This window comes from Panicum hallii, chromosome 2, assembly GCF_002211085.1.
Source record: "Panicum hallii strain FIL2 chromosome 2, PHallii_v3.1, whole genome shotgun sequence".
NCBI classification, from domain to species: domain Eukaryota; kingdom Viridiplantae; phylum Streptophyta; class Magnoliopsida; order Poales; family Poaceae; genus Panicum; species Panicum hallii.
Genome location: NC_038043.1, coordinates 5,808,420 through 5,832,950, shown reverse-complemented (window position 1 = coordinate 5,832,950; position 24,531 = coordinate 5,808,420). Strand labels below are relative to the sequence as shown.

Here is a 24,531-nt window from a genome sequence, read left to right as displayed (position 1 = left end):
GACTCTGGATCCTAAGTTTTAATCAGCTAAGGGTTAAAGAATCGGTTGATCTGTTTGATGAAATCATCCTAGTGGTGATGTGTGTACACGCACATAATAAAGTTGGTTGGAGTGAAGAAGTATGCAATCCTCAGAATGTCTCTTGTCCTAAAGTTTCAGTTATTGAGGTGTGTGTCTCTGTCTCATTACTGCAGAAAAGGACTATACCGTGTAAGGCGCCATTATAAATAGACCCAACAAGAGGCAACTTTGCTGCAACCCAACCCGGCAACCCCTTTTGACATTCTTGAGCTAGCATTGTCCATGGCCGGAGGAGGAGGAGCAGAAGCCGGCGTCGTGCCGGAGATAACGCTGGAGTACACGCCCACATGGATCGTCGCGCGCCTCCGTTTGCTCCGTCATCGTCGTCATTTCCCTGCTCTTCGAGCGGATGCTCCATCGCCTTGGCAAGGTGCGTTCAGTGACGATCTCTCTCATGCGCCATGTGTCTTTTATCGTTCACTGCAGCGTGAAGAGTTCTCACGCACCACCTTGTGTACCAAACGACTTCAATTCTCGTCAACAGAGGCTACTGAGAAGAAGTAAGAAGACCCAGTACGAGGCCCTCCTCAAGATCCAGAAAGGTTGACATCATGCCTGCCTCTCTCTCTCTCTCTGTGCAATAATCCATATAATCATCTCGCTGTAATGGTCCATGCAGAGCTGATGCTGCTGGGGTTCATATCGCTGATGCTGGGCGTGTTCCAGGGCGCCACGCAGAAGATATGCGTCAAGGAGAGCGTCATGCGCCACCTTCTCCCCTGCCCGCTGCCGTCAGCTGGGCATGCCGGTGCCAAGTATGGCGCCTCCGTGTTCAACGGCGGCGCAAGGAGGCTCCTCTCTGGAGGAGGCGCCGCCGATGATTACTGCCTGAGGAAGGTATTTGCTTTGGTTTACTGGCCGGAATACAAAGTCCAGGCAATACACTTGCTGGAACATACCCTGCACGGTGGTCGTGTTTGCACGGTTGTGCCAGGTCCAAAACCTTGGACGACCATGCTACTCGCTAGCTAGAAGCTCTTCCAATTCTTTCAAACCACTTAAATATGCTCATTTTAAATAGGGCAAAGTTCCAATTCTTTCACTTGAAGCACTGCATCAATTGGACATATTTATCTTCAACCTAGCAGTCACACATGTGGTTCTCAGCCTTCTTACATTTGTCGTTGGAGTCGCACAGGTACAGGAACTTACCCAATTCTATACACAATGACCTATACAATACTTTTCGCTAAAGATTCCATTGTCATGTAGACAAAAACCGGAGGCAGTGGGAAGAAAAAATCCAACAGAATGATGACAGTGGTAAGATACATATATACATGCTTCCATGTTTAGGTTATTATAGCTTCATGGTTTTGCTTATATAAGTTGTTCTAATACATGCCATTGGGGAAAAAATTCTAGGTCCTCAAATGATCAAACATGTGCAAGAATTCAAATTCGTCCGGAATCACTTTAAAGGGCATGGGATACATTGGAAGATTTTTGGATGGATGGTAATTTACTTTAACACGAAAATTTTGTTCATTTATTGTCAACAACAATGAAATTCAAACTAGTTTATCTTTGTAGCGATCTTTCTTCAAACAATTCTATGGGTCAGTCACTGAAGAGGACTACACAGCCATGCGACTCGGCTTCATTGTGGTACTATACATACACTCATCAGTAGTCAAACATCAAATCTGTTCCTTAGTATGTCATATTATGAAACACATACATACATTTATGATCCCTCTTTTCATAGAAACACTGCAGGGGAAACCCAAAATTCAACTTTTACAGCTACATGATCAGAGCGTTTGAGGCTGATTACAAGAAAGTTGTTGTTATAAGGTAAACATATGAATTTTGCTGTCAAGACACACAAAAGGTTCATATGTTGTAATGACATTTGTAATGTCTCGACGGATTAACTAATGACAAAGTTTGATTCTTATGCAGTTGGTACCTTTGGGCTTTGCTAATGGTATTCTTACTACTGAATGTTCATGGTATATTTCTAATCTAATAAATAATATTTTTTTCAAATTTATTAGTATTCATCACTGTAATTTCAACACTAGTGTGGTATCTCTATTGTTTAAAATGATTTCTATCCATTTTAGAATCATTGTTGACCAATATATTTATTTAGGACAACTATATTTATTCTTGATTCAAAAATTAGTGCTCTACTCTTTTCTTGATGTTATCACAGGGTGGTATGTCTATACATGGTTATCATTGGCACCTTTTATTGTAAGTTAACAACACCCATTGGTGAGATCAAGATTTACATGTGTCCACACATCTGCAAATTCTAACTAGATATGGAGGTTGTTGAACTAACGTAGAGTAATCATAAACACTAAACATAATTATTGTGTCCTTGGTGATTTTTCACTAATCAAGTGTAGATATAATAACATATAATTAAGTTTCCATTTTTTTGAACTTAAAGGCAGGAACGCTGCCAGATCATATAAGAAGGAATAGAAATCAGGTTCTTATATTACAACAGTTGTGATTACATAAATAACTGCAAAACTCAAGCTCTTACAAACGGGATACATAAAAGACTAAATGGCCACTCGGCCCTCACACGCTTGCCTCCGGACCTCCATTTCTTCCTTGATCAAACCTAGAACTCGTGTTGCTGGTTGCGAGACACCCTGGAAAATTCGTCGATTCCGTTCATTCCAAATATTCCAAGCGGCCACTTGACTTCCATTCTCGGCGCTTGTGGCTTGCAACGATAAGTTCCACCAATCCTCTACCTCCATCCCTGCCATCGGAACACTGATCAGGCCGTCAGTCCATTCTTGCACCAAAAACAAACTTCCCGAGCAAAGCAACAATGTAGACAGAGGTGCTTAGTCGTTCCCAATTCCTGGTCACACAAGCAACACATCGGGTCACAAGCTATCCCTTTCACCAGCAAATTGTCTGCAGTCTGTAACCTCTCTTGTACAATTAGCCAAGCAAAAAAACGGTGTTTGCCCTCAGCCTTTGCCTTCCAGATTGCTTTGCTGTTGAACGTGCAGTAAGAGCCAGTGAATTGTATGTCATAAGCCGACTTCGAAATATACAGACCAGTTGCAGTCAACTTCCAACGGATCACATCTTGCACTTTAGAGAATTGCACCGCTTGCACCTGCTCCCACAAAAGCACAAACTCAGCCATTTCTGTTGCTGTTGACATCCTCCACAATCCCCTGGTCCATGTCTGATTTTCTACTTCCTCCCTAGCCGTCAGACCTTTCCTCCATGCAAATTTATACAGATGAGGAGCAATATCCCTAGGAGCATGACCATCTGCCCAAGTAGATTCCTAGAAACTAGCTTTTCTACCATCCCCAACTGTCACAATGGTGCTACATCTAAATAATTGCTTGTCCACTTCAGAACACGGGCATCAGCAGTTCAGCACCCACCCAAGGTCGATCTGGGTCTACCCACTGAAACCATAGCCAACGAAGTCGTAGAGCCCTGCTGATTTTTCTAAATCAAGCACTCGAAATCCCCCCCCCCCCCCCCCCCCCCGCCACACACACATGTTTTGGTCTTTTTAGCTTCTCCCAAGCCACAAGGCATTATCCACCACTAGCATCTGAATTTCCATTTCAAAAGGTAAAACCATGGCATAAATGTTGTATTTATTAATCATCTGCAGCTGCTGCTTGTGGTTGGATGTAAGATGGAGCATGTCATTACTGAGTTGGCTGTTGAGGTTGCACAGAAACATACAGCAATAGAAGGGGATGTGAGAGTCGCTCCTTCAGATGATTTTTTCTGGTTCCACAGGCCTAAAGTGGTCCTCTACTTGATCCACTTCATTCTATTCAGATAGCATTTGAGATAGCATTTTTCTTCTGGTTGTTGGTAAGAACAGTAAGCTAGTATCCCAAAATATATCATCTTTGGATAAATGTAGAAAGAGATATACAGATATATAGGAGGACTCTTATTATATTACCACCATTGACAATTGATACTTAGATTTGTAGGCTGTCTTCATTCTGTACCTGGTATGTTACATTATTGTACAAAATTACAATCTCAAGACACATGGCACTCTCAAATATCAAACATCACATCGAATTAAATTATCTCCAAGAGTTTGACTTATTTTAGTGAGATTTTATATTTGTTTATACTGATAAGTGTGTAAGTAAAAGTAGATCATGAAGTCACCTCTGACATCCATATAAACCCTTGCAGGTAGCATATGGGTATAAATCATGCATCATGGGAAAACAGGCACATGCTATTGCTTGACTTGTATTGAGGTATCATTGACAAATATCTATGTCAGCTGCAATACTTGAGATAATGTTTATAAATTACGAAGTTTATGTTATATATATCGAATTGCTTTCAATGTCGCCAGCCGAATCTTATGTGGTTACACCACCCTACCTCTTTATGTGATCGTCTCTCATGTAAGTTTAATTTTTAGAAGCATTGTTGTATTCAGCCATTTTTTTATATACAGTGAATTAGCGCTATAAGCTACACCAAGTGCTAAAATATATTCAGTAAAATATTAGCATGGTTAGAAAAACGATGCATCAAATTGATTTACCCCAGTAAACAAATACATATATGTCTTTGGTGGTTTCAAGGAGGTTGATATTTAAATATTTTTTACTTATTATATATATATATCTTCTATTTTAAAAACCACAATTATATTTCTAGCATCATTTTCTACTATATGTGTTATAGTATCACAAATCATTCATTGAGGAACAACCATAGTTATTGCCAAAATTGTGATTCATTGAGTTCTTGGTTCCTATCCATTTCAAGCTATAAGAGGCAGCTATAAAAGATCCGAATATCAATAAAGAAACTTAGGACAATAGTAGTAAAAAAATCTGATGGGATATCAAAGTCTGGATTCCTCATCTCAACCAACCCATAATGTCTTCTATTGAATACGTGACTCTAACTTACTATGACACGTGTCCAGTACTCTTAGATCATACAACCGTCTCCAAAACTCACAACGTAGATAATGGCTTGACGTTCAAAATGTCAAAAAATGGGTCTACATACATCCTTCCCTTACACTCTCCTCTTTATTGTTTTCCTTTATTGTCAACAGATATGAATTCTTTATTCCCTGCAAATTGTAGTATGTATTGATGAGAATTGAAATCCATATCCAAAATATATACCATGTAATTTCATAGGATGTTGCTTGGAATGTAGTAACTATTGAAGTAACTAGCCTAATAAAAGTTTTGAGTAAGGGTAATAGTTTAATTCTGTTGTAGGTTATTTATTTGTTGTGAAAAACCTTAGAATAAACTCTACCACCTACGAGGAAGTGCATTCTATATTTTTTATTACAGATATGTTCAACTATTAAAGTCATCGTCAATCATAATAGTTTTTATTTATTTACTTTTCTCTTGTTAGACCTGATGCTAATGCTATTTTTATGTGTTCCTTACTAATTATAAAGATGGGAAGTTCATTCAATAAAGCCATATTTGATGATAATGTATCTGAGGACCTTGTTAACTGGGCTCAAAGTGCTAGAAGGCGTAAAGGGAAGAACAAAACAAATAATGCAGATATGGCAACCTCTTCTACTGATGAAAGACATGGTGGTGCGGTTCAAATGACAGATGCATGAAAAGACTTAGCAATGTAGTATGGGACTACTAAGCTAATCTAAGTGCCTAACTAAGAACTAATAGTAGGCTTAGTTGGATCTTTGATTGAGTAATATTTACTTCTTGATTGAACTTGTCTTTGGTCTGGAGGCTAATATATTGTATTTGCAGTTCTACTTTGGTTTTGCAAGTTGTTTTTGTGTTCAATTAATATGTTACAACTTCGAAGCTCTCATCAATCGTTTTCAAGTTTCACTAATGTTCCTATGGGATCCAACTTTCAACCAATGTTTCATTTTCCAAATTCAATAATGTTGATTAGTGTTCAAATGGTTTAAATGCTTTGGTAGTGTTAATTTCAATGGTGTTTCAGACGAGTTCCAACCTAGTTAATTTCATGTAAATTTATTTTTTGCATCATGATTTCAAAAGGAAGTGTATCACCAGCTATACACACATACCTGGACATGCAAGTCATAATATGTTTGCAAAAATATCATGTAATAAGAAATGATTAACCGGCATAGCCCACCCTAGCAACCACACAAAGTACTCATTAAAACCACATGACCATACAAAAACTCAAGCTTTTTACACGAAGCGAGGATGAAAGCGTAAAAGATGTTAAACGTATGTGAGCCCATTTCACGTGAGAAGCTAGGTCGTAAGTAGATTTTGGAGCGGGGTGTTACACCGCCAGCCATATTTGACTCCCTATGGAAGAAAGGCAGCATCCACATCATTTAGTTTAATATGATCCGGCCTTGGTAGTTCCCAGCTTCTCAATTAATGAGACCTGATCGGGCCTTGAATCTCTTTTTAGTCAACACATGCTTACCCTAGTCATTGTGTTTCTTTTTCTTTTGAGGAATTAATCTATAGACCAGTCTTAAACTCCTAAGATAATTGGAGGCTTGCAAATTGCAACGATTGCACTCGTATTTCTAGCTGGTGTTGTTAACTGCATCCTCCCCGAGGACTGATTCTGACTGTCTTAAAATCTTCGGATTCGATCTCTCTTATAGACACATAGGTCCAAGTAAAAGTATTTGTGATGTGTTCATAGAGGTAAGTATGTGTGCGTGTATATGAGCATTTGTGTCTTTATTGTATTTTTGGGGGAAAAAACTTAAGAGGACATGATGGTAATAGTCCAGTAGATCGTTCACTTCTGTGGGGCAACCTGTGCGCTCGTTTGCTTTGTGCCATGAAATGGATGGGTCAAATATCACCTCCTTGTATGTAGCAATTATTATTATATGATTGTCACAACCCCACTTTTTTTGTCCTTTTTATGTCAAGTTGATACCAGTCAGTTCACTTAACACATGAAATTAGGTAGCTGCTACATGTGATGAGCGGTCCTACATGCCGCGGCACGACTGTAACATGCTTTATTTGGATTCCCGTGACTCGAGCAACCATTTCTTTTGGTTGACAATGCAAATAATCCCACGAAAGTCATCCTAGGGCAAAGTCATCATCCCTTGCTTAGGCTATCTCCAGCGATATCCTCTAAATCTCATCCCCTATTTCTATCCTCCATATCAACTTCATTCTCTATACCAAATTTTACTCCAACAACATCCTCTATTTCCATCTTCTATACCCCACAATCTCAATTTTCTATCCTATCTTCCAACTGCCCTTTCCCCAACCCCCAACCGCCGTGCCTCCCGCGCCCCTCCGCCCGCGCCTCCGCCTCCGCCCGCCGCCCGCACCTCCGCCCTCCGCCTCCGCCCTCCGCCTCCGCGCCTCCCTCCTCCGCCTCCACCGCCCCTCCGCCTCCGCCCGCGCCTCCGCCCTCCGCCTCCGCCCTCCGCCCTCTGCCTCCACGCCTCCCTCCGCCTCCGCGCCTCCCTCCGCCGCCCCTCCGCCTCCGCCCTCCGCCTCCGCGCCTCCCTCCTCCGCCTCCGCCGCCCCTCCGCCTCCCTCCTCCGCCTCCGCCCGCCCCTCCTCCGCCCCTCCTCCCCCCTCCTCCCCCGCCGCCCGCCCCTCCTCCGCCCGCCCCTCCTCCTCCGCCGCCCGCCCCTCCTCGGCCCCTCCTCCCCCCCTCCTCCTCCGCCGCCCGCCCCTCCTCCTCCGCCGCCCGCCCCTCCTCAGCCCCTCCTCCCCCCTCCTCCTCCGCCGCCCGCCCCTCCTCCGCCCCTCCTCCCCCCTCCTCCTCCGCCGCCCGCCGCTCCTCCGCGCCCCGCTGCCGCCCCTCCGCGCCCGCCGCCGCTCCTCCGCGCCCCGCCGCCGCCGCTCCTCCGCGCCCGCCGCAGCCCCTCCGCGCCCCGCCGTCCGCGCCCCTCCGCCTCCGCGCCCCGCCGTCCGCGCCCCGCCGCCTCGCGCCCTGCCCCGCCGCGCGCGCGCCGCCCCTGCCCCGCCTCCCGCGCCCCGCCTCCCGCGCCCCGCCGCATCTCCCGCGCGACGGGATGGAGGACGCCGGTCGTGCCCGGCTCTGTGCAGGACGCAGCGCGCGTCCTCCATTTTACCGCATGCTATGGAGGATACCGCCGGAACAATAGAGTCGCTACAGTGTACTCTATAATAGGGAACAGATCCATTTACAGTGTACCGCTGGAGACAGCCTTAGCTAGCTATGTTCTGTATTGTATGGATGATGTCGCAGAGCGAATTCGTTCCGTTAAGTTGTGCTCTTCCACCAGAAGCACATGAGACAGCGACTTTTTATTACAGCTAAGATATACTATATGCTACTGCAAATAACAAGCCTTTCACTACGTCGTTTTTGTTTCTCTTTTGTCAAGAAGCTGTAGCTTGCGGACTGGCTAGGGGCTGATGAGCTCTAGCATATTGGAGAGGCCGTGGACTTGCGGGAAAAAAATTCAAGTCTTGTCCAAGTGGAACATTAAAAGTAATAAATGCAGATTATTTTCCCCGATCCATGTGGCCATATATAAGCCAGATAGATGGGCCTGCGTGCTGTGCAATCCATGTCATCGTGGAAGACACGACCACTATAAAAGCTAAGCAAAGGCAAAGGTTGCTGCAGAGTCTTCATATACATGCTTGCGGCATTCTTGACCAAGAAAGAACATATAGTAGCAAAGAGGGACGAAGTGGTTGGCCTTTGGCCATGGCCGGAGGAGCGGAAGTCGGCGGCGGGCCGGAGATCACGCTGGAGCACACGCCCACATGGATCGTCGCCGCCGTTTGCTCCGTCATCGTTGTCCTCTCCCTGGTCTTCGGGCGGCTGCTCCACGGCCTTGGCAAGGTGCGCTAGCTGCTGCTGTGCCTCCAGCACGGAGCTGGATCAGTAACTCTTGTTCTCTTTTCACTAATAATTAACCAAATCATCTCCTATTCATGCATGCATGAACAGAGGCTGAAGAAAGGCAGCAAGAAGCCGCTGTACGATGCCCTCCTCAAGATTAAAGAAGGTTAGTTGTTAGACACACACGATGCATCCTACTGTGTATTTTTCACCGGGAAGAGTGGCGATGAGATTGACAATTGCGGCAGCCGGCGGCGCAGAGCTGATGCTGCTAGGGTTCATCTCGCTCCTGCTCAGCGTGTTCCAGGGCGCCGCGCAGAAGATATGCGTCCGGGAGAGCATCATGCACCACATGCTTCCCTGCCCGCTGCCGCCGCTACCGAGTGCTGGTGCCAAGTACGGTGCTGCAGCGTTCACCGGCGTGCTGGGTGGTGCGAGGAGGCTCCTGGCTGGAGGAGGCGCCACCAGTGACTACTGCCAGAGAAAGGTATCTGCTTGGTTTGATTTGCCGTGCGGAATTCCAGGCAACCGGCAAATTACGAAATTCAGAGACCTCCTCCAAGGCTCCAACAATGCCATTTGTGCTTAGCAGAAACATACCAAAATTTTGAATATAGCTCCAATGCAAATGCAAAGATGCCACTTTTTGCATCCAGTTTGACTTAGTTTATCGTCCCTTCCTTTTAACCAGTACCATCTACATCATATTCATATGATTCCACACGTTTCCTTACCTGTTAATTTGGTTGAAACTCACCTGCTTTCATCTCGCATGTTTTCATCTTGCTCTCATTCCGCTGGAATATTCATTTTCAATTTTGTGTACAGGGCAAAGTTCCAATTCTCTCGGTTGAAGCTACGCATCAGTTACACATATTCATCTTTGTCTTAGCAGTCACACATGTGGTTCTCAGTGCTATTACAGCTATTCTTGGAATCGCACAGGTATCAGAACTTGTACCATGGTATAGACAATGATGACCTGTCATGTTAAACTTTGCTGAAGATTTCATTATTGTAATGTAGACAAGAAACTGGAGACGGTGGGAAGAGCAGATCCAACTAAATAATGAAAGCGGTATGATACAACACATACTCCCATAATTCCAAGTTTATAAATTAATACCTTCATGGTTTCACTTATATAAACTCTGTTGTATAATGCCACTGGGGCAAAATATGTAGATCCCCAGATGATCAAACTCGTGCAAGAATTCAAATTTATTAGAGATCACGTTAAAGGGCATGGTAAACGTTGGAAAATACATGGCTGGCTGGTATTTATTCCCTTGTGCCTAAAACCTATAAACACTTCATTTTTTTATATTTTGACAACAATGGAATAAATGAACACTTATACAACTTAAATTCAGAGGTCGTTCTTCAAACAATTATACGGGTCAGTCACTGAGGAGGACTATACAGCCATGCGGCTTGGCTTCATAACGGTAGTTAGAAATATACTTTCATCAATCAAACACCTAACCAATTTCATAGTATATGCCATGTATTATGTAAAATAAACATACATTTGTTGATCCCATGTCGTAGAAACATTGCAAGGGGCACCTGAAATTCAATTTTTACAAGTACATGATTAGAGCATTCGAGGCTGATTTCAAGAAAGTTGTTGGTATAAGGTAAATGACTAAACTATTTCTGTCTTATCTGCCTTTTTAGTATGGTTTGTTGGTATATTAGTAATGTTGAAATATAATGCAAATGTGCTTTCCTTGTGCAGTTGGTACCTTTTGGCTTTTCTAGTGGTATTGTTACTATTAAACGTCCATGGTATAATTCCTATCTCACAAAATATCTGTCCAAATTTCGTTACTATATATAGTTAAAAGTTCCATATCTGGCTTTTAGACACATCGTTTTTAGATCCACTTTTACAAAGTGTAGATCACACATCTGATGCATTATAATATATTATATGGCTATAATATATAAGGGGCTATTTGGATCTCATAGGGATTATAATAATCTTGATTTGGCTAATAATAATATGGTTGTTTGTATTTTTGGATTATAATCTGGATTCTAACCCTAATAAATGATGTCTACCTCCCTTCACCCCCCCCCAATAGTAGAGTTGAGAGAGATTATGGGAATCTTATAATCTTGGTGGTTGAGTTCTTATGCTCCGCACAAGAATTTCGGGTATTTGGATTTCATAGGGATTCTGTCGGAGGAAATCTCCAGCCGTGTGGTGGAATACACCCGCCTAATCCTAGTTTAGGAAGAGTTTGGGGGAGACCTAGGAGCGCTTGATCAAAGGGCAGATGAACACGGGAGAGACACGAGAATTTAGAGTGGTTCGGGCCGCCGGAGCGTAATACCCTACGTCCACTTTTGAGTTGTATTGCTTGAGAGAGCTTGTGAAAGCTTTCTGTGTGTGTCTTGTGAGAGCTTGTCCCCTTCGTAGAGCCTATCCGTGGAACTCGTGTTCTAACGAGTGCACTCTCCCTTTTATAGACTAAGGGGAGTGCATACATTGTGCGGGGCCCCAACAGGTGGGCCCGGCCAACAGGAGCCTGTAATATGAGTGATATGGAGATCTTCCTCTCCATCTCCTCTCTGTAGTCCTCTCAATTGGGAAGTTGATGTGCGTATCTGCAACCAGAGCATAGTCGTGTGCCGCCTTACCGGCACAGTGCCTGCTGTAAGTGACTACGCACAGTGGAAGACGTGCTGTCACTGTTAGGCTAGAACCCTCTAATAGGCGAAGGAGCTGCGCTGACCCGCCGCACCGTCGCCTCCGTGCACACTGTAGCAGCGCACGCCTCGGCTCTCCGGCAGCAGACCATCATTACCCATGCACGTGGCGCCGTGAGTTGACTGTGCACCGCTTGCCCACGCACAATACGTGGTGATGCGACGTGCCGCCTTGGAAACAGGCGGGCTTACCGTGGTGTCAGCATACCTGCCCAGCGTGTCAGTAGGCAGGCCATGCCCTGTCTTGGGCACGCCAGCCCACCAACCCGCATTTAATGTGGTGGTTGGACTGGCGCCCAACGGGAGGCCTTCTGCCGCGGGCACGTGGAAGGGTTGGCCCTGCAGCCGCCTCCTTGGCAGCTTGAGGCGGCAGGTGACGGCACCGGACCCCTTCCTGGGGGAAAGGGAGGTCCGGGCCCCCGAGGCCTGTCCGGATGGATAGGCCCAGAGGGGTCTAGCTCCCACACGTGGCGGCACCGGACCCCCTGGGGGGTCCGGGCCTGTGGAGGCCATTCCCGAGCACCCTATCCTCGTGGGCACATGGAAGCGTCGGACCTATATGAGCACGGGGGGGGGGGGGGGGATGGGAGGTCCGGAGATCATGATCCCAGCGGTCAGGCCCGGACCGTACGCCCCGTCACCCATAGGACAAAGGCGAGATCACGGATAACCTTGCGCCCATCTGGTTGGTGACCCTGTCAGACGACTTTCTGACTGACAGGGCCCGCGCGGAGAGGCAGGTCGCCTCGCAGCGGGCCACCACGACCTTCTGATCGTTGAGCAGTTCCTTGGCGATGATGGAGGATAGGCGGCCGAGCATGTGGTGGCGTGTGTCCACCACGATGCGCTTGGCGCACACGCCGGAGCCGAACACCATCGCGCCCTTACTTGTGAGACGGCAGCGACGCGCTAAGGGTCTGGACACCCTAGCAGGAGGTACCCCTGTCCGTATTACCGACAGATTCTTTTACCTGATTTCTATAATCCCTACTAGATCCAAACACAGAGATGTAAATATTTATGACTTCTCACTATGTATAAAAGGTCTCTTTTACAAGCCATATGTGCTTAAAGCCATGTTTATAGGTTCATTGGCACCACATACTATATCAAACTCTTATAGATACTTTATGCACTACTTAAAAGTAGGGATGATAAAGGGCCGGATTTATATTTTATATAATTTTATGCTAAGGGTGATTAAGAGCTGAGTTGAATTATGAAGGGGGCTTTAGGGCTATGATCCATTACAACCCTTACTTACAATTCTGAAAACTAATGCTACTCTTTTGTTATGTTCCTTTTTTATAGGATGGCATATCTACATATGGTTATCATTGGCTCCTCTAATTGTAAGTGAACAATATCCTTTGTCAAGATAAAAATTTAATATATCTACACATCTACAAGTTCTAACTAAACATGAGGTCTATTGGAATTTATGTTACTGAAAAATTATATAAATAATGAACATTGTTACTATTTTTTAGGATCATGTTATAATAAAAAGTATTATATATACTAGTATAATTCAATAGGTAAATTATAGCATATATAATCTTTTTATTATTTGCAGCTGCTACTTGTGGTTGGAAGTAAGATGGAACATATCATTACTGAGTTGGCTGTTGAAGTTGTCCAGAAGCATACAGCAATAGAAGGGGACGTGGTTGTCACTCCTTCGGATGATTTCTTTTGGTTCCACCGGCCTAAATTAGTCCTCCACTTGATACACATTGTTCTGTTCCAAAATGCATTTGAAATTGCATTCTTCTTTATTTTGGCTGTTGGTAAGGACACCAAAGCTAGCTCTCCAACCCCAAATCGTATTGGATTTAGGACAAAGCTTTATTTAGGACATAAGGATGAACTTGATGGGGTCACTCTTATTAAATTGTGATAATTTGAAATGATGATTAAAATTCATAGAGTCACAATTAGTTTACATTCAGCTGTATATCTTCATTCTATATCTGATGCATCATGCTATTATGAACAACAAGTATATATTGAAAGATAACTAGCATAATCAAATTCAATATCACACCAAACTATCACTGAATGTTTACTTTTAAGACCATTTATTTGCCTTTTTCAGGTAACATTTGGATTTAAATCATGCATTATGGGAAAACCAGGATATGCTCTTGCTCGACTTGTAATAAGGTACCTTCTATAAAGATTTATAGTAACAATAACACTTGACATTAACATCTATGGAAATATGAATTCATATATGTTATTTATGTGTGTTTCTAGTGTCGTCAGCCAACTACTTTGTGGTTATAGCACACTTCCTCTCTATGCTATCGTCTCTCATGTTTATAATGTTCACAAAGTTCTTATATTTCAAGTTGTACTTAATCTCTAGTGAACAAGTCAGTTTAGTTTTTACAAAGAATTTTAACCATAGGTAAAATATTAACATAGTTCAAAATGATACATCATAATGACACTGTGAAATACTCAAATATCACTATATCTTTAACTAATTTTCCAAATAAATGTTCTACATGCACAAAGATAATTCTAACTCATATGACACATCTTAGTATCCGATCATGCTAAGAGAGTAACTCACATGATTTAAGCATTGAATGGGGGTGAACTTGTACCTTCGTATCAGGGCAATATCTTGGGGAAAGGTACATCTAGTGCTGCATAACTAGTGTATTATATCTTTTGTATGTAGTACTATTGCCCCCAAATCTAATGCTTAAAACTATTTTGTTCCTTCCATGTAAAGATGGGAAATTCATTCAAGAAAGCCATATTTGATGATAATGTATCTGAAGGCCTTGTCCATTGGGCTCAAAATGCTAGAAGGCGTAAAGGAAAGAACACGACAAATGCAGAAGTTGGTGGCTCTTCTGTTGATGGGAAATATGGTGGTGCTATTCAAATGACAAATGCATGAAGGGCTGCAAAGATAATCTATGTGAATAAGAAAAACTGCGTACTGTGCACAGTATCCTGTAGCGACAGTACATTTCACAATGGTTCAAAAGTTCAGTGATGTTACTAATTTCAGCTTTGCTATGTCTTTTAGATAAGTTTTCAACTGAATTGTGTTTGTTACATACAAATTTTATAATGGTTTATCAGGACTTCAAAATAAATTCCATGAATGTGTCCCTCAAATATTAAACAGGTGAAGCATAGATTGAATGTTAATAGCATGAGAGGTATCAAAAACGAAATCAGAAATTCTCAAAGGTGTGGGGAAAAGAGGTCTTGGCATCTTGCGGTTAAGCAAATCTCTACGAGCCACCCGGGGGCTCTCTAAGTGGAGGGGAAATCAAACTAGTATGCTGCGCATGTGGTAAACTGGTAATGCAGTGTCTCCACTATGCTTTCTGCTCCTCATCGGTGCCATCCTGACGCTGTAGAGGGCCACAACAGTAGAAACAAAGCTCATCAAAACACATCCTCCATCACCTGTGAAACATTGGGCTCCCTCGCTCCCATATTCTTCATCAACTCAGCTAGCTAGCTATCCCTCCCCATCTTCCGAATAGTTAGTTTCCTCACATGTGGCATCGGCTATGAAAAAAAAAAAGCAAGAATCCTACCAACTAATTGCGTCACGTGCACGTTTCCGCAGCACATGGCCATCGAAAAGTGGACTATCAACGTGCTGTGCACAAAATGGGAGACGTGAAAAACCTGTCATTACCCTACTAATGACTGTCAACATGTCATTACCCCACTAATGCCTACGGAGTTCTTTTGTTGGGCGACGGTGGGATTAAGGAAAAGTACAATTACTGACTGAGTGTCAAGTAGGACACACATCCGTTGTAGTCTAGCTGGTTAGGATACTCGGCTCTCACCCGAGAGACCCGGGTTCGAGTCCCGGCAACGGAACTTTTTTTGGTCTGCAGCACAAGCCCAAAACACCAATTCGCAGTGGCCACGCAGAGTTTGGTCACCAAGAATGGTATTCTATATTATATTTCTATGTCAATCTTCAAATAATATGTGTAATTTCACCTCACTACGCTACAAAACACTGTAATCATGCTGCCCGTGTGTATGTGTAATCATACAAACCTTTGTTTTGGATGAGGATAATCTAATCCGAAGGGCATTCTAATGAGCAGATTATTCAGAGCACCTCTGCTTGTCAAAGCCGCAGTGTTTCTATAGTCACCTCAAAAAGGCTGGCGGACCGTGGTTATTCCTCCTCTCCTGTCTTCCAAAAAGCACAAATTAACTTCGATGTCCTAATGGACTCGACCTTTTTTTCGAAATTTAGTCCCTGGACACGATAGACAAGAGGTCCCACAGATTGTTCTCCTGTCTTCCCTCTTGTGGTGTTCCACTAGCCCCATATAATTGAAAAATGTGTGCCTGGAAAGAGTGCATGAGAACAGATATAAGTATATAACTATTAAAAACGAATTATGGCATGTAAACGAATGAGGGGGCACACAAAGTTTGTAGCAAGTGTATGTGAAGTGAAAGGGGGTATTTAAAAGGGCAACGTATCAAAGGCAGTCGCCTAAAAGTTCAGTTCAACATCAAACCAAGATGAAAAACATCCTGAACAAAATGGTGATGTGAATGAATTATAGAATCATTTGACTCACGTTCCAATCAATAAGCTGGAGAAAGAGCACCCTCAAAGTATTGGACAAGAAATATAAAAGGTAAAGACAGGTTTTCTCAGTATGAATGCGCCATTTTTCCTCTGTTTATAATTTGCAATAATTTCCTCAGTTCTGTTGCATTGATATAATAATATTAGAACAAATCTGACAAGGAAATTCAGAAATACATCTAGAATTAAAAAATCACAAGGATTACCAAATAAGAAGTGATTGCATAAGTGGAACCCAACAAAAACAAGTGGGAACTGGACTTCCAAAAAAAATTATGGTTTCGAAGCCCCAACTGCATGACAGCCATCAGAGTAGCAAACATACCTCCTGATTAAACATGCAGTGACATGCGGAAAATGTAATCATGGAGGCAAACAAAAAAAAAATTGAAAGGAAAAGGCAAACAAATTATGTCTGCAATCTTACATACTTGGCTATTGGCGACAATTTATCTCAAGCTCCAGGATATTTCTGGTCAGTAAGTTACCGATCTCAGTTTTTATCATCACATACTGATGCAAACTTCAACTCCAGGCATCTCATCTTGTGCTTGGGAAAGAAGAAATTTTCACCAAGTGCACAGACAAAAATAACATCTGGAGGAGCACGTCAGTATACGATTTGGCTAACTTTCATCATTCCAGATTGGAAACTTATTAAGGATAGCTCATAAACAGAAAAAAACAAATCAAACCATTGTGTTATTTCTGAACTAGGCATTACTAGGAAAACAAAATGTATCTTGCATTTATGTTTTAGAAAGCATAAAAGAAAGCAAATCAAACCATCATGGCATTTCTGAATTGGGCATGAAGTAATGTGTCTGTAGTAATAGATGCCAAAAGAAATGTTCAAAAACCTACCAATCTCAGATTTTTTATCATCAATGGAGCAAACTTCAACTCTACTCAGAAGTCTTAACACCATGTGCTTGGTACTTTAAAGAAGGAAAAAGAACAGCAGCAGCACTGATGAAGAACAGTCTAGAGGTCACCATAGTACCATACTATGATTTGGCTAACTGTCATTACTCCAGGTGACCAAATGGTTCAACATAGACCAGAAACACAAAGGAATACTTTGAACAAGTAAATAACACACAAAAAAACCTAAGGTTTGTGCAGTAATTTTATGCCCTGGTGATAAAATAATTAGAAATATAAGGGTGAAATAATACTCGTTAACAAGTTAAATAAAGGAGCATTGGGGGCTCGCAATTATTGGAAGTTAATGAATTCTTTAATTGAGGGCTAGCTATGTACACAATTACCTGTCTTGAAGTTTCATTTAAACTTCTGAATCAGCATGCTGAGTCAGGGATTCTTTGCATCTCCAGAGAACAATCCTGTTATAGATCTGAAGCTACCAAGTAGCAATGGAGCAAGGCACTGATAATATTCTCCTAGTTACCTGGCTGAGATTTGGAGATTTAGACCTCCTTTCCATTATCAGCATTGGAAGAAATGCCCGACAGTGTTCACACTGAATCGTAGAACACTATCTTAACGTTGAACTACAGTAATGTCAAAACTTCTAATTATCAACAGGTCAAACAGTTTGAACAAGCCGGATCAATTATGGCTGATGTTGTAGTAAATCCTGTGCTACAAATTGATTAAATTCATAGCACCAATACTGTAAAGATAGCAACCAGTGAAGCTGAATTTTACAAGGATCTCGAAGCATGCTGGGACTTTGCAATCTCTCTCAAAACTGCACCCACAACAGCTGCTTGCTCAAGACATTCAGCTTTGTTCAGAGCATCTAGAAGACTGATGCATGCCTTTACATTGATTCTACATCCTCGTGATCGAGTTTCTTCAAATACCTGATATGCCTCAGTTGCTCTATTTGCATGGCTCATTCCCTCTATAAGAGCATTAAAACTTGCTGCATCGGGGATTCCACCATTGGCCTTAAATCTCTCAAAGAGACTGCAAGCATCTGTTATGTTCCCTACCTTTGCAAGCCCAGAAATCATGGTTGTGTAAGTCACAACGTTAGGAACCAATCCCTGTTTCTGCATTTCTTGCCAGAACACAAAAGCCTTATTGTACTTCTGTACGCGGCAAAGGCCATTTATAAGAATACTGTATGTATAAGTGTTAGGTGAACATTTCATTTCCTTCATTGACTGGAAACAAATAAGGGCTTCGTTGATTTCTTCAGCTTTCACTAAAGCATCCATAAGGCTGTTCCATGTGTAAACATTCGGAGTCAAACCCTTCTTCATCATCTCTTCTAATATTAAATAAGCTTCATCTATCCTACCAACCTTTCCAAACCCATCAATGAGGGAGCTATACACAATAACATTCAATTCTATTCCTTTTGATTTTGCTTCCTCAAAAAGCATATAAGCTTCATCTAACCTGTCAATCTTAGCCAAACCATCAATAATTGATCCATATGTAGCAACTGTAGGAAGTACACGCTTTACCTTCATCTCCTCAAGAACTTCATAGGCCTTGTCCACCTTACCAGATTTACAGAACCCATCAACAACAGCGTTATAAGCCCGGGCATCAAGAACAAAACCCTGCTGCTTCATGGCATGAAAAATGTTGGAAGTTTCTCTAGCATGGCCAGCTTTCGTGAGACCATGAATCAAAATGGAATAACTTCGGACATCAGGAAGGAAGCCATAACCCTTGATGCCATCAAATATTGCTCTTCCCCTTTCAACATCACCAGCTTTGAAAATACAATCCATGTATGTATTGAGTAGGGTAAGATCAGGCCGGCATCCACGACGGTTCATCTCTTTGAAGATTTTGTGTCCATCTTCTTTCCTCCCATGCATGAAGAAATTCCTTATCAAGGATGTATATACAACAGGATTAGCATTGTAGCCTGCATCTAACATATTCTCGAATAACCTATAAGCATCACCGACCTGTCCCTTCTTTCCTAATCCGTCAATAAGAGAACAGTAAGTCACAGAATCAGGATTGCAACCTCTTTGACTAGCAGTTTCAAAAATCTTATAGGCCTCCTCAAGCTTCTTTGCCTTGCAAAACCTATCAATCATTATATTCACTGTCAACAAGTTAGGGAACAGGCCAGCATGCTCCATCTCATCCCTTATCTTATAGGCCTCCTCAACCTTTCCAGCGATGCAAAGCATATCAATGATGATGTTATATGTCGAGGAATTTGGCTTTGCATCCTCCTTCATGGCCTCAAACAAGGTCAGTGCCTCATCAACTTTCCTCTTCTTCCCAAGGCAAGTGAGAATCGAATTAAATGACACAGCAGATGGAATACAGCCCCTCTCCTTTAACTGATCAAGCAGCTTATAGGCATCCTCAAACTGGCCCGCAGACCCATAACCCATAATCATTGTATTATACGCATATGCACAAGGCACAGCTCTTTCTGCCTCCATCTGACCAAACAGCTCCTCAGCCTCACTTAGCCTCCCCGCCTTGCACAATACCCAAATCATGCTCGTGTACGAGACGTCATCCGGCTGCAGCCCTTGCGCCTTCAATTCGTGGAAGAACTTCCAGGCCATATCCACATTCCCAGCCTTCCCGAAACAATCGATGCACACATTGTACAGGACAATATCCGGCTCAAGGCAGCTCCCCTTCACCTCATCCACCAGCTCCAGCGCGCCCTCCACACGCCCCTCACGGGCCAGCGCCCGCACCAGAGTCGTGAACAGCGGCACGCCCACCTCGTACCCAACCTCCTGCATCTGCCGCAGCAGCTCCAGCGCGCGCTCCGGCCGTCTTGCCTCCGCCAGCGCGCCGATCAGCACGGTGTACGCCGAGAACGCCGGGCGGAACTTGAGCCGCCGCATGGCCCCGATAGCGCGCTCGGCGTCGTCGAGGCGGCGGGCGCGGACGAGGGTGGCGACGAGGTCGGCGCAGGCGGGGTTGGGGATGCCGTACCCGAGGACGCTCATCTCCTCGAGTACCTTCTCCAGGGCCGCGAGGTCGTGGGAGAGGAACGGGAGGACGGCGTTGTATGCGTCGGCGGGGAGCGGGTGCGGGGATGAGGCGGAGGAGGCGACAAGGAAGAATGGGGCCGCAAGGGAGGGGTTCCTGAGGGCGCGGAGGACGGGTATGACGACGTCCGCGGCGGAGGCGGGGGCGCTAGAGAGGGAGGAGGAGACGGCGCCGGCGAGGTCGGGCGTCCAAGAGGGGGCGGCGGAGAGGAGGCGGAGGAGCTCCGAGGCGAGGGGGTTGGGGTGGTGCGGCGGAGGTGGCGGATTGGTGGACGAGATGTTGCGGCGGGTGTGGAGGAGATCCGAAGCGGCGAGGAGCGGACGGCGAACCGCCGGCGTCCGCAGCGCCGCCGCCATGGGGAAGGGAGTGGGAAAAACCTAGCTGAGGTACGAGGCGCGGGTTTGCCCGTTTGGGCCCTCGCGGAAACTTGAGAATTGGAAATGGGCCGGCCCTATTTGTTCGGATGGACTTCAAGGTTATATTTTCTTTTTTCTCTTTTCAATTTTTCAAGATTATGTTTTTGCAAAAAGAGATACAAACCCTGCTTTTAAAAGATACCAGTAGTATACGAAGCTAATTAGACTGAGTTCAACAGGTAAATAACACATTTTCTCTAAAGCTTAATGATAAATTTTCTCCCAGTTGTAGCACATTTACTAATATTCACCTTCCTTCTTAATTCTGGCATGACACCTTTCACTCTCATCGAGTTTAGGATTTGGAATGGATTTCTAGTGGTAGGGAGTGTCCGAGGAATTGCAAGATTCAAAAAGGAGAGACGATGAAAGTCAACCTAGTAGTCGAGATAGTGAGAGCGATGGTAGACGGTAGATCAAAAGAGGGTCAGAATAGAGGTAACTCATATTTACAGGTTAATGTAGAGATGAGATGAAAATATCAGAATACGGTCGAGATGGCGCATCCTGTTTGAGTGGGGCTGATGACACATAGCTTGAAAAAAAAACGAAAAAAGCTAAGCAGAAGACACCTTATAGATTATGTTAACTTTCGCTAAATATAAAATTTATGTGACCATATACATTCTTGATCGATTGCTACTAGTGAATTTTTGAATTTGTATATCAAATTTTCTAAACTTTTATATAAATGGACATCCATGCGGGACATGTGGAAAGGCATGTATGCATAGAGAAATATTTCTCACCAAACTTTACTTTTGTGGTGCTATAAATCCTTAGATTGATAAAAAGTTATAATAATGTTGAAAAAGCTACACTTGCTATGGAAAAACAGTTTGCATGTCAAATTTTCACTGAAATGCCAATTCCTTTGTCATAAAAAGTGGCATGCTTAGTTAGAAGCGCGTCCGGAGAGAAGTTCGGCGTAAAATAACGGCAAAAGCGCGGCGAAAGAGAAAGATGCAATCAAATGTCCGAAGGACAGAGGTCGCGAACAAAGGAAGAAACCAGGCGGTCCAGCACGAGGAGTGCAAAAAAGCAACCAGAAAAGCCGACCGGAAGCTGGCAGGCAGCACGCATTCCTACTCCAGTATTGACTGACAGCGTTCGCCACTGCACACTCACGAGCTCGCCCTCGCGCTCGGTACTCTCCCCCGGCACCAAGAAACCGCCGGAATCGCCCCTCCGCCACCTTTCCTCGATCCCTCCCTCCCGTCCCGATCTTCCCAAGAACCCGAGATCCGTCGAGCGGCCCTGCCCCTGATCCGATGGCGTCGCCGGCGCCGGGAGGGAAGGAGGCGGGGGAGGGCGGCGGCAAGGCGGAGTGGCTGATCTACGCCTTCGTGGCGCGGGGCACGGCGGTGCTGGCGGAGTACACCGAGTTCACCGGCAACTTCCCCGCTATCGCCGCGCAGTGCCTGCAGCGGCTACCCGCCGGCTCCTCCTCCGCCAGCGCCGCAGCCGGCGGCGCGCCGGCACGGTTCAGCTACGCTTGCGACCGGCACACATTTAACTTCCTTCTCCACCGCGGCTACGGTGAGGGCATGAGGCACGATCCGGCTGCGATCAATTGACCCCTTAAGCTTTCTGCTCGTTTTCATCAGTAATGCTCTAGCAGTCTAGAAGAAGCAGGAAGTGCTATATGTGGGCAAGGATTAAACTCTTGTGTGGCTTAGTTGTGCTGAAAATGGTAGTGGCAAAGTTCCAATTCTTGATTGGTGCGGAATGTACATAACAAAAGAGAATTACCGATATCAGGTTCTGTCGCAATTGGACAGCAAGATCACCCCGAATAGGCACCATGGGTCCTTATGGCAACAACACATTCCACAATGGAACAAAAATGGAAGAGAAGAAAGGGAAACCATTTCAGGATCTTGTGTTGAAAAATGCTCTTCATTGTCAACACCAGGATCTCAAGCTCCGTCTCTGACAATTACAGTCTCATAGATGGGAGGAGGCATTTATGTTTGTACACATGGAACAAAACTCTACCTCCTGGAGCTACAAAAACTTAACAGCAATGTTGTGGACCTTGAAGATCCGGCCACAACTTTTTAACTGCTATAGATCGCATGGTAATATAATAATCTGTAGATTCATGGTGACACCTTGCTCTTTGAATATTTTGCAGCCTATTGTGTAGTTGCAAAGGAATCCGTTCCAAAGAATGTCTCGGTGGCCTTTCTTGAGAGGTTAAAAGATGACTTCATGAAGAGATATGGAGGTGGTAAAGCTGATACAGCTCTTGCAAAAAGTCTAAATAAAGAATATGGGTATGTCTTGTAATAACTTGTGCTGAGAATTGCGTAGAATGTTTTATCCTTTTTCTGAAATTGAGCTTTTCATCAATGCAGACCAGTTATAAAGCAGCACATTCAGTATGTTCTTGATCATTCAGAGGAACTAGACAAAACTTTGAAAGTGCAAGCCCAAGTTTCAGAAGTTAAAAATATCATGTTAGACAATATAGAAAAGGTATGTTATCCCCCCCCCCTTTGTATAAAAGGAGCATATGTTGTTGTTAGGCATTTCATGGGCCAAGGTACATGATTAATGTGTCCTATCCTTGGTTAAGGTGCCACCTAAACCAATCGATTATAACTCATGGACACAGACCATTTTCCATTACTGCTATTATTTTTAATAATTGGATTGTCTCATTAATACAGATATAGAGAACAATCAAAGCAATTTTTTTTTCAAAGGGAGCATGCACCGCTAGTAAATTTTGTTTGCCTGGTTAGGTGTATTGTTCTCTCAATTTTATGCTACCTGACCCTGCTTTTAGATGTTAGTTTGATTTCATCTTCAATAAAAGTAGCTGACTTTCGTAGGTAAATTGATTACATTTTATGTTTCTTTATATTTAAATTTAAGCACGCACACCCAGTTCCCATGAGTTGTTTCAAGTGTACATTATTTTCTATTGAAAAAAAAGAATTTTTAATGTTAGAAGGATAATAAGATTACATGCCAGTATGATAGCCATCATGCTTGCTTTTGTTGTAAATTAGACATCGCATGCAGACATCAGGAAATCATTCATAGTTGCAATCATTGTCCTTCAAAGAAATGGTACAGGCTTTGCACAAGTTCAGTGTGTTGCATGGGAATTATTAACTTGCTCTTATGGCTGCTATGGACCTTGTAATGACCATGTAAACTGAAGTAAAAAAAAAGTTGGAGATGTTACCATACTTGTACATATTTGTTCATTTCTACCTCTTGTGGTATTTTCAGACATTGGGTCGTGGAGAAAAGTTGAGTGAACTCCAAGACAAAACTTCTGATCTTCATAGTCAGGTACATGTCATCCCTTATAAAAAAATTCAAAATAGCAGTCTTGTGCTGCTTTTCCTTCCTGGCATGCATAATCAACCTGCATTATATGTATGCAATTCAGGCACAGGAGTTCAAGAAACAAGGGGTGAAAATTCGTAGGAAGACTTGGTTGCAGAACATGAAAATTAAGTTGGTGGTTCTTGGAATCCTTTTGCTTCTTGTGCTTATCGTGTGGGTGTCCGTTTGTCAAGGGTTTGACTGCACGAAGCATGAAACATAGTAAGAATACTACTATAGTGGTAGCTTGGAGAATTGTGCTGATGAAATCAAGTGTACCGACATAAGCTCATCTTTCTAGTTTGATTTCATGGAACATTTACTGCTATATGAGGTGTACTCAGAATGTATGCCCAGCCTGATATGAAGTGATATGCTGTGTATCTAGCCAAAAAATGTATTCCTTCTTTCCTCTTTGCTGAATATAACATATATAGAGTAAACCAAGAGTTGCATGTCAGCCCAATTGTGGCATTGCGGTCAATTATGACAATAACATTCAGTAATACTTCTTTAAGATATTTTGGTGTTAGATTAGCAATTTTCCCCAAATGGAACGATGTCACAAACAGAGATAAATGTGTGTTTTGAATAACAGTGCATCACGAGTGGAAATCTGTT

The 24,531-nt window shown here is 43.5% G+C and overlaps 3 protein-coding genes, 2 non-coding genes and 1 pseudogene across 8 annotated transcripts; 4 read left to right on the top strand and 2 right to left on the bottom strand.

Annotated features, from left to right (window-relative positions):
• Nucleotides 1-303: 303 nt before the first annotated feature.
• On the top strand, nt 304-3,874 carry LOC112882248 (annotated as a pseudogene).
• A 4,859-nt stretch (nt 3,875-8,733) lies between these two features.
• LOC112882523 (MLO-like protein 1) lies at nt 8,734-14,506 on the top strand. Its single transcript, XM_025947602.1, has 15 exons — nt 8,734-8,871; nt 8,980-9,037; nt 9,132-9,267; nt 9,313-9,358; nt 9,700-9,816; nt 9,898-9,949; nt 10,057-10,148; nt 10,245-10,319; nt 10,423-10,511; nt 10,613-10,662; nt 12,901-12,941; nt 13,166-13,375; nt 13,688-13,755; nt 13,849-13,909; nt 14,336-14,506. Exons 1-15 carry the CDS (start codon nt 8,734-8,736, stop codon nt 14,504-14,506), a joined length of 1,404 nt encoding a protein of 467 aa, XP_025803387.1.
• Nucleotides 14,507-15,383: 877 nt separating this feature from the next.
• Nucleotides 15,384-15,456, top strand: TRNAE-CUC. The gene has a single exon. It is a non-coding gene; the product is annotated as a tRNA-Glu (tRNA).
• Nucleotides 15,457-15,512: 56 nt separating this feature from the next.
• On the bottom strand, nt 15,513-20,560 carry LOC112879797 (pentatricopeptide repeat-containing protein At3g06920). Of its 4 annotated transcripts, XM_025944201.1 has the most exons (5): nt 17,464-20,560; nt 16,624-16,789; nt 16,399-16,520; nt 16,182-16,313; nt 15,513-15,942 (listed from the first exon to the last, which is right to left on the bottom strand). In XM_025944201.1, exon 1 carries the CDS (start codon nt 20,503-20,505, stop codon nt 17,860-17,862), a length of 2,646 nt encoding a protein of 881 aa, XP_025799986.1. In that variant the 5' UTR covers nt 20,506-20,560; the 3' UTR covers nt 15,513-15,942; nt 16,182-16,313; nt 16,399-16,520; nt 16,624-16,789; nt 17,464-17,859. The 4 variants fall into 4 exon arrangements, with proteins under 4 accessions (XP_025799986.1, XP_025799987.1, XP_025799988.1 ...); XM_025944202.1 differs by lacking the exon at nt 16,182-16,313; XM_025944203.1 differs by lacking the exons at nt 16,182-16,313; nt 16,399-16,520.
• LOC112883697 lies at nt 16,664-16,837 on the bottom strand. The gene has a single exon (XR_003226950.1). It is a non-coding gene; the product is annotated as a small nucleolar RNA snoR127 (small nucleolar RNA).
• A 1,060-nt stretch (nt 20,561-21,620) lies between the features above and the next one.
• On the top strand, nt 21,621-24,429 carry LOC112879800 (vesicle-associated membrane protein 724-like). Its single transcript, XM_025944205.1, has 5 exons — nt 21,621-22,104; nt 22,703-22,844; nt 22,926-23,046; nt 23,812-23,874; nt 23,975-24,429. Exons 1-5 carry the CDS (start codon nt 21,837-21,839, stop codon nt 24,131-24,133), a joined length of 753 nt encoding a protein of 250 aa, XP_025799990.1. The 5' UTR covers nt 21,621-21,836; the 3' UTR covers nt 24,134-24,429.
• Nucleotides 24,430-24,531: the final 102 nt, after the last annotated feature.

Bases quoted from the DNA above. Each gene is read 5' to 3' on its own strand.
- LOC112882523 (XM_025947602.1), top strand. From the start codon at position 8,734: ATGGCCGGAGGAGCGGAAGTCGGCGGCGGGCCGGAGATCACGCTGGAG. The intron at 9,817-9,897 runs GTATCAGAACTT...ATTGTAATGTAG, and splicing joins CTATTCTTGGAATCGCACAG to ACAAGAAACTGGAGACGGTG. The intron at 10,320-10,422 runs GTAGTTAGAAAT...CCCATGTCGTAG, and splicing joins TGCGGCTTGGCTTCATAACG to AAACATTGCAAGGGGCACCT.
- LOC112879797 (XM_025944201.1), bottom strand. From the start codon at position 20,505: ATGGCGGCGGCGCTGCGGACGCCGGCGGTTCGCCGTCCGCTCCTCGCC.
- LOC112879800 (XM_025944205.1), top strand. From the start codon at position 21,837: ATGGCGTCGCCGGCGCCGGGAGGGAAGGAGGCGGGGGAGGGCGGCGGC. The intron at 22,105-22,702 runs GTGAGGGCATGA...AATATTTTGCAG, and splicing joins CCTTCTCCACCGCGGCTACG to CCTATTGTGTAGTTGCAAAG. The intron at 23,047-23,811 runs GTATGTTATCCC...TGGTATTTTCAG, and splicing joins TGTTAGACAATATAGAAAAG to ACATTGGGTCGTGGAGAAAA.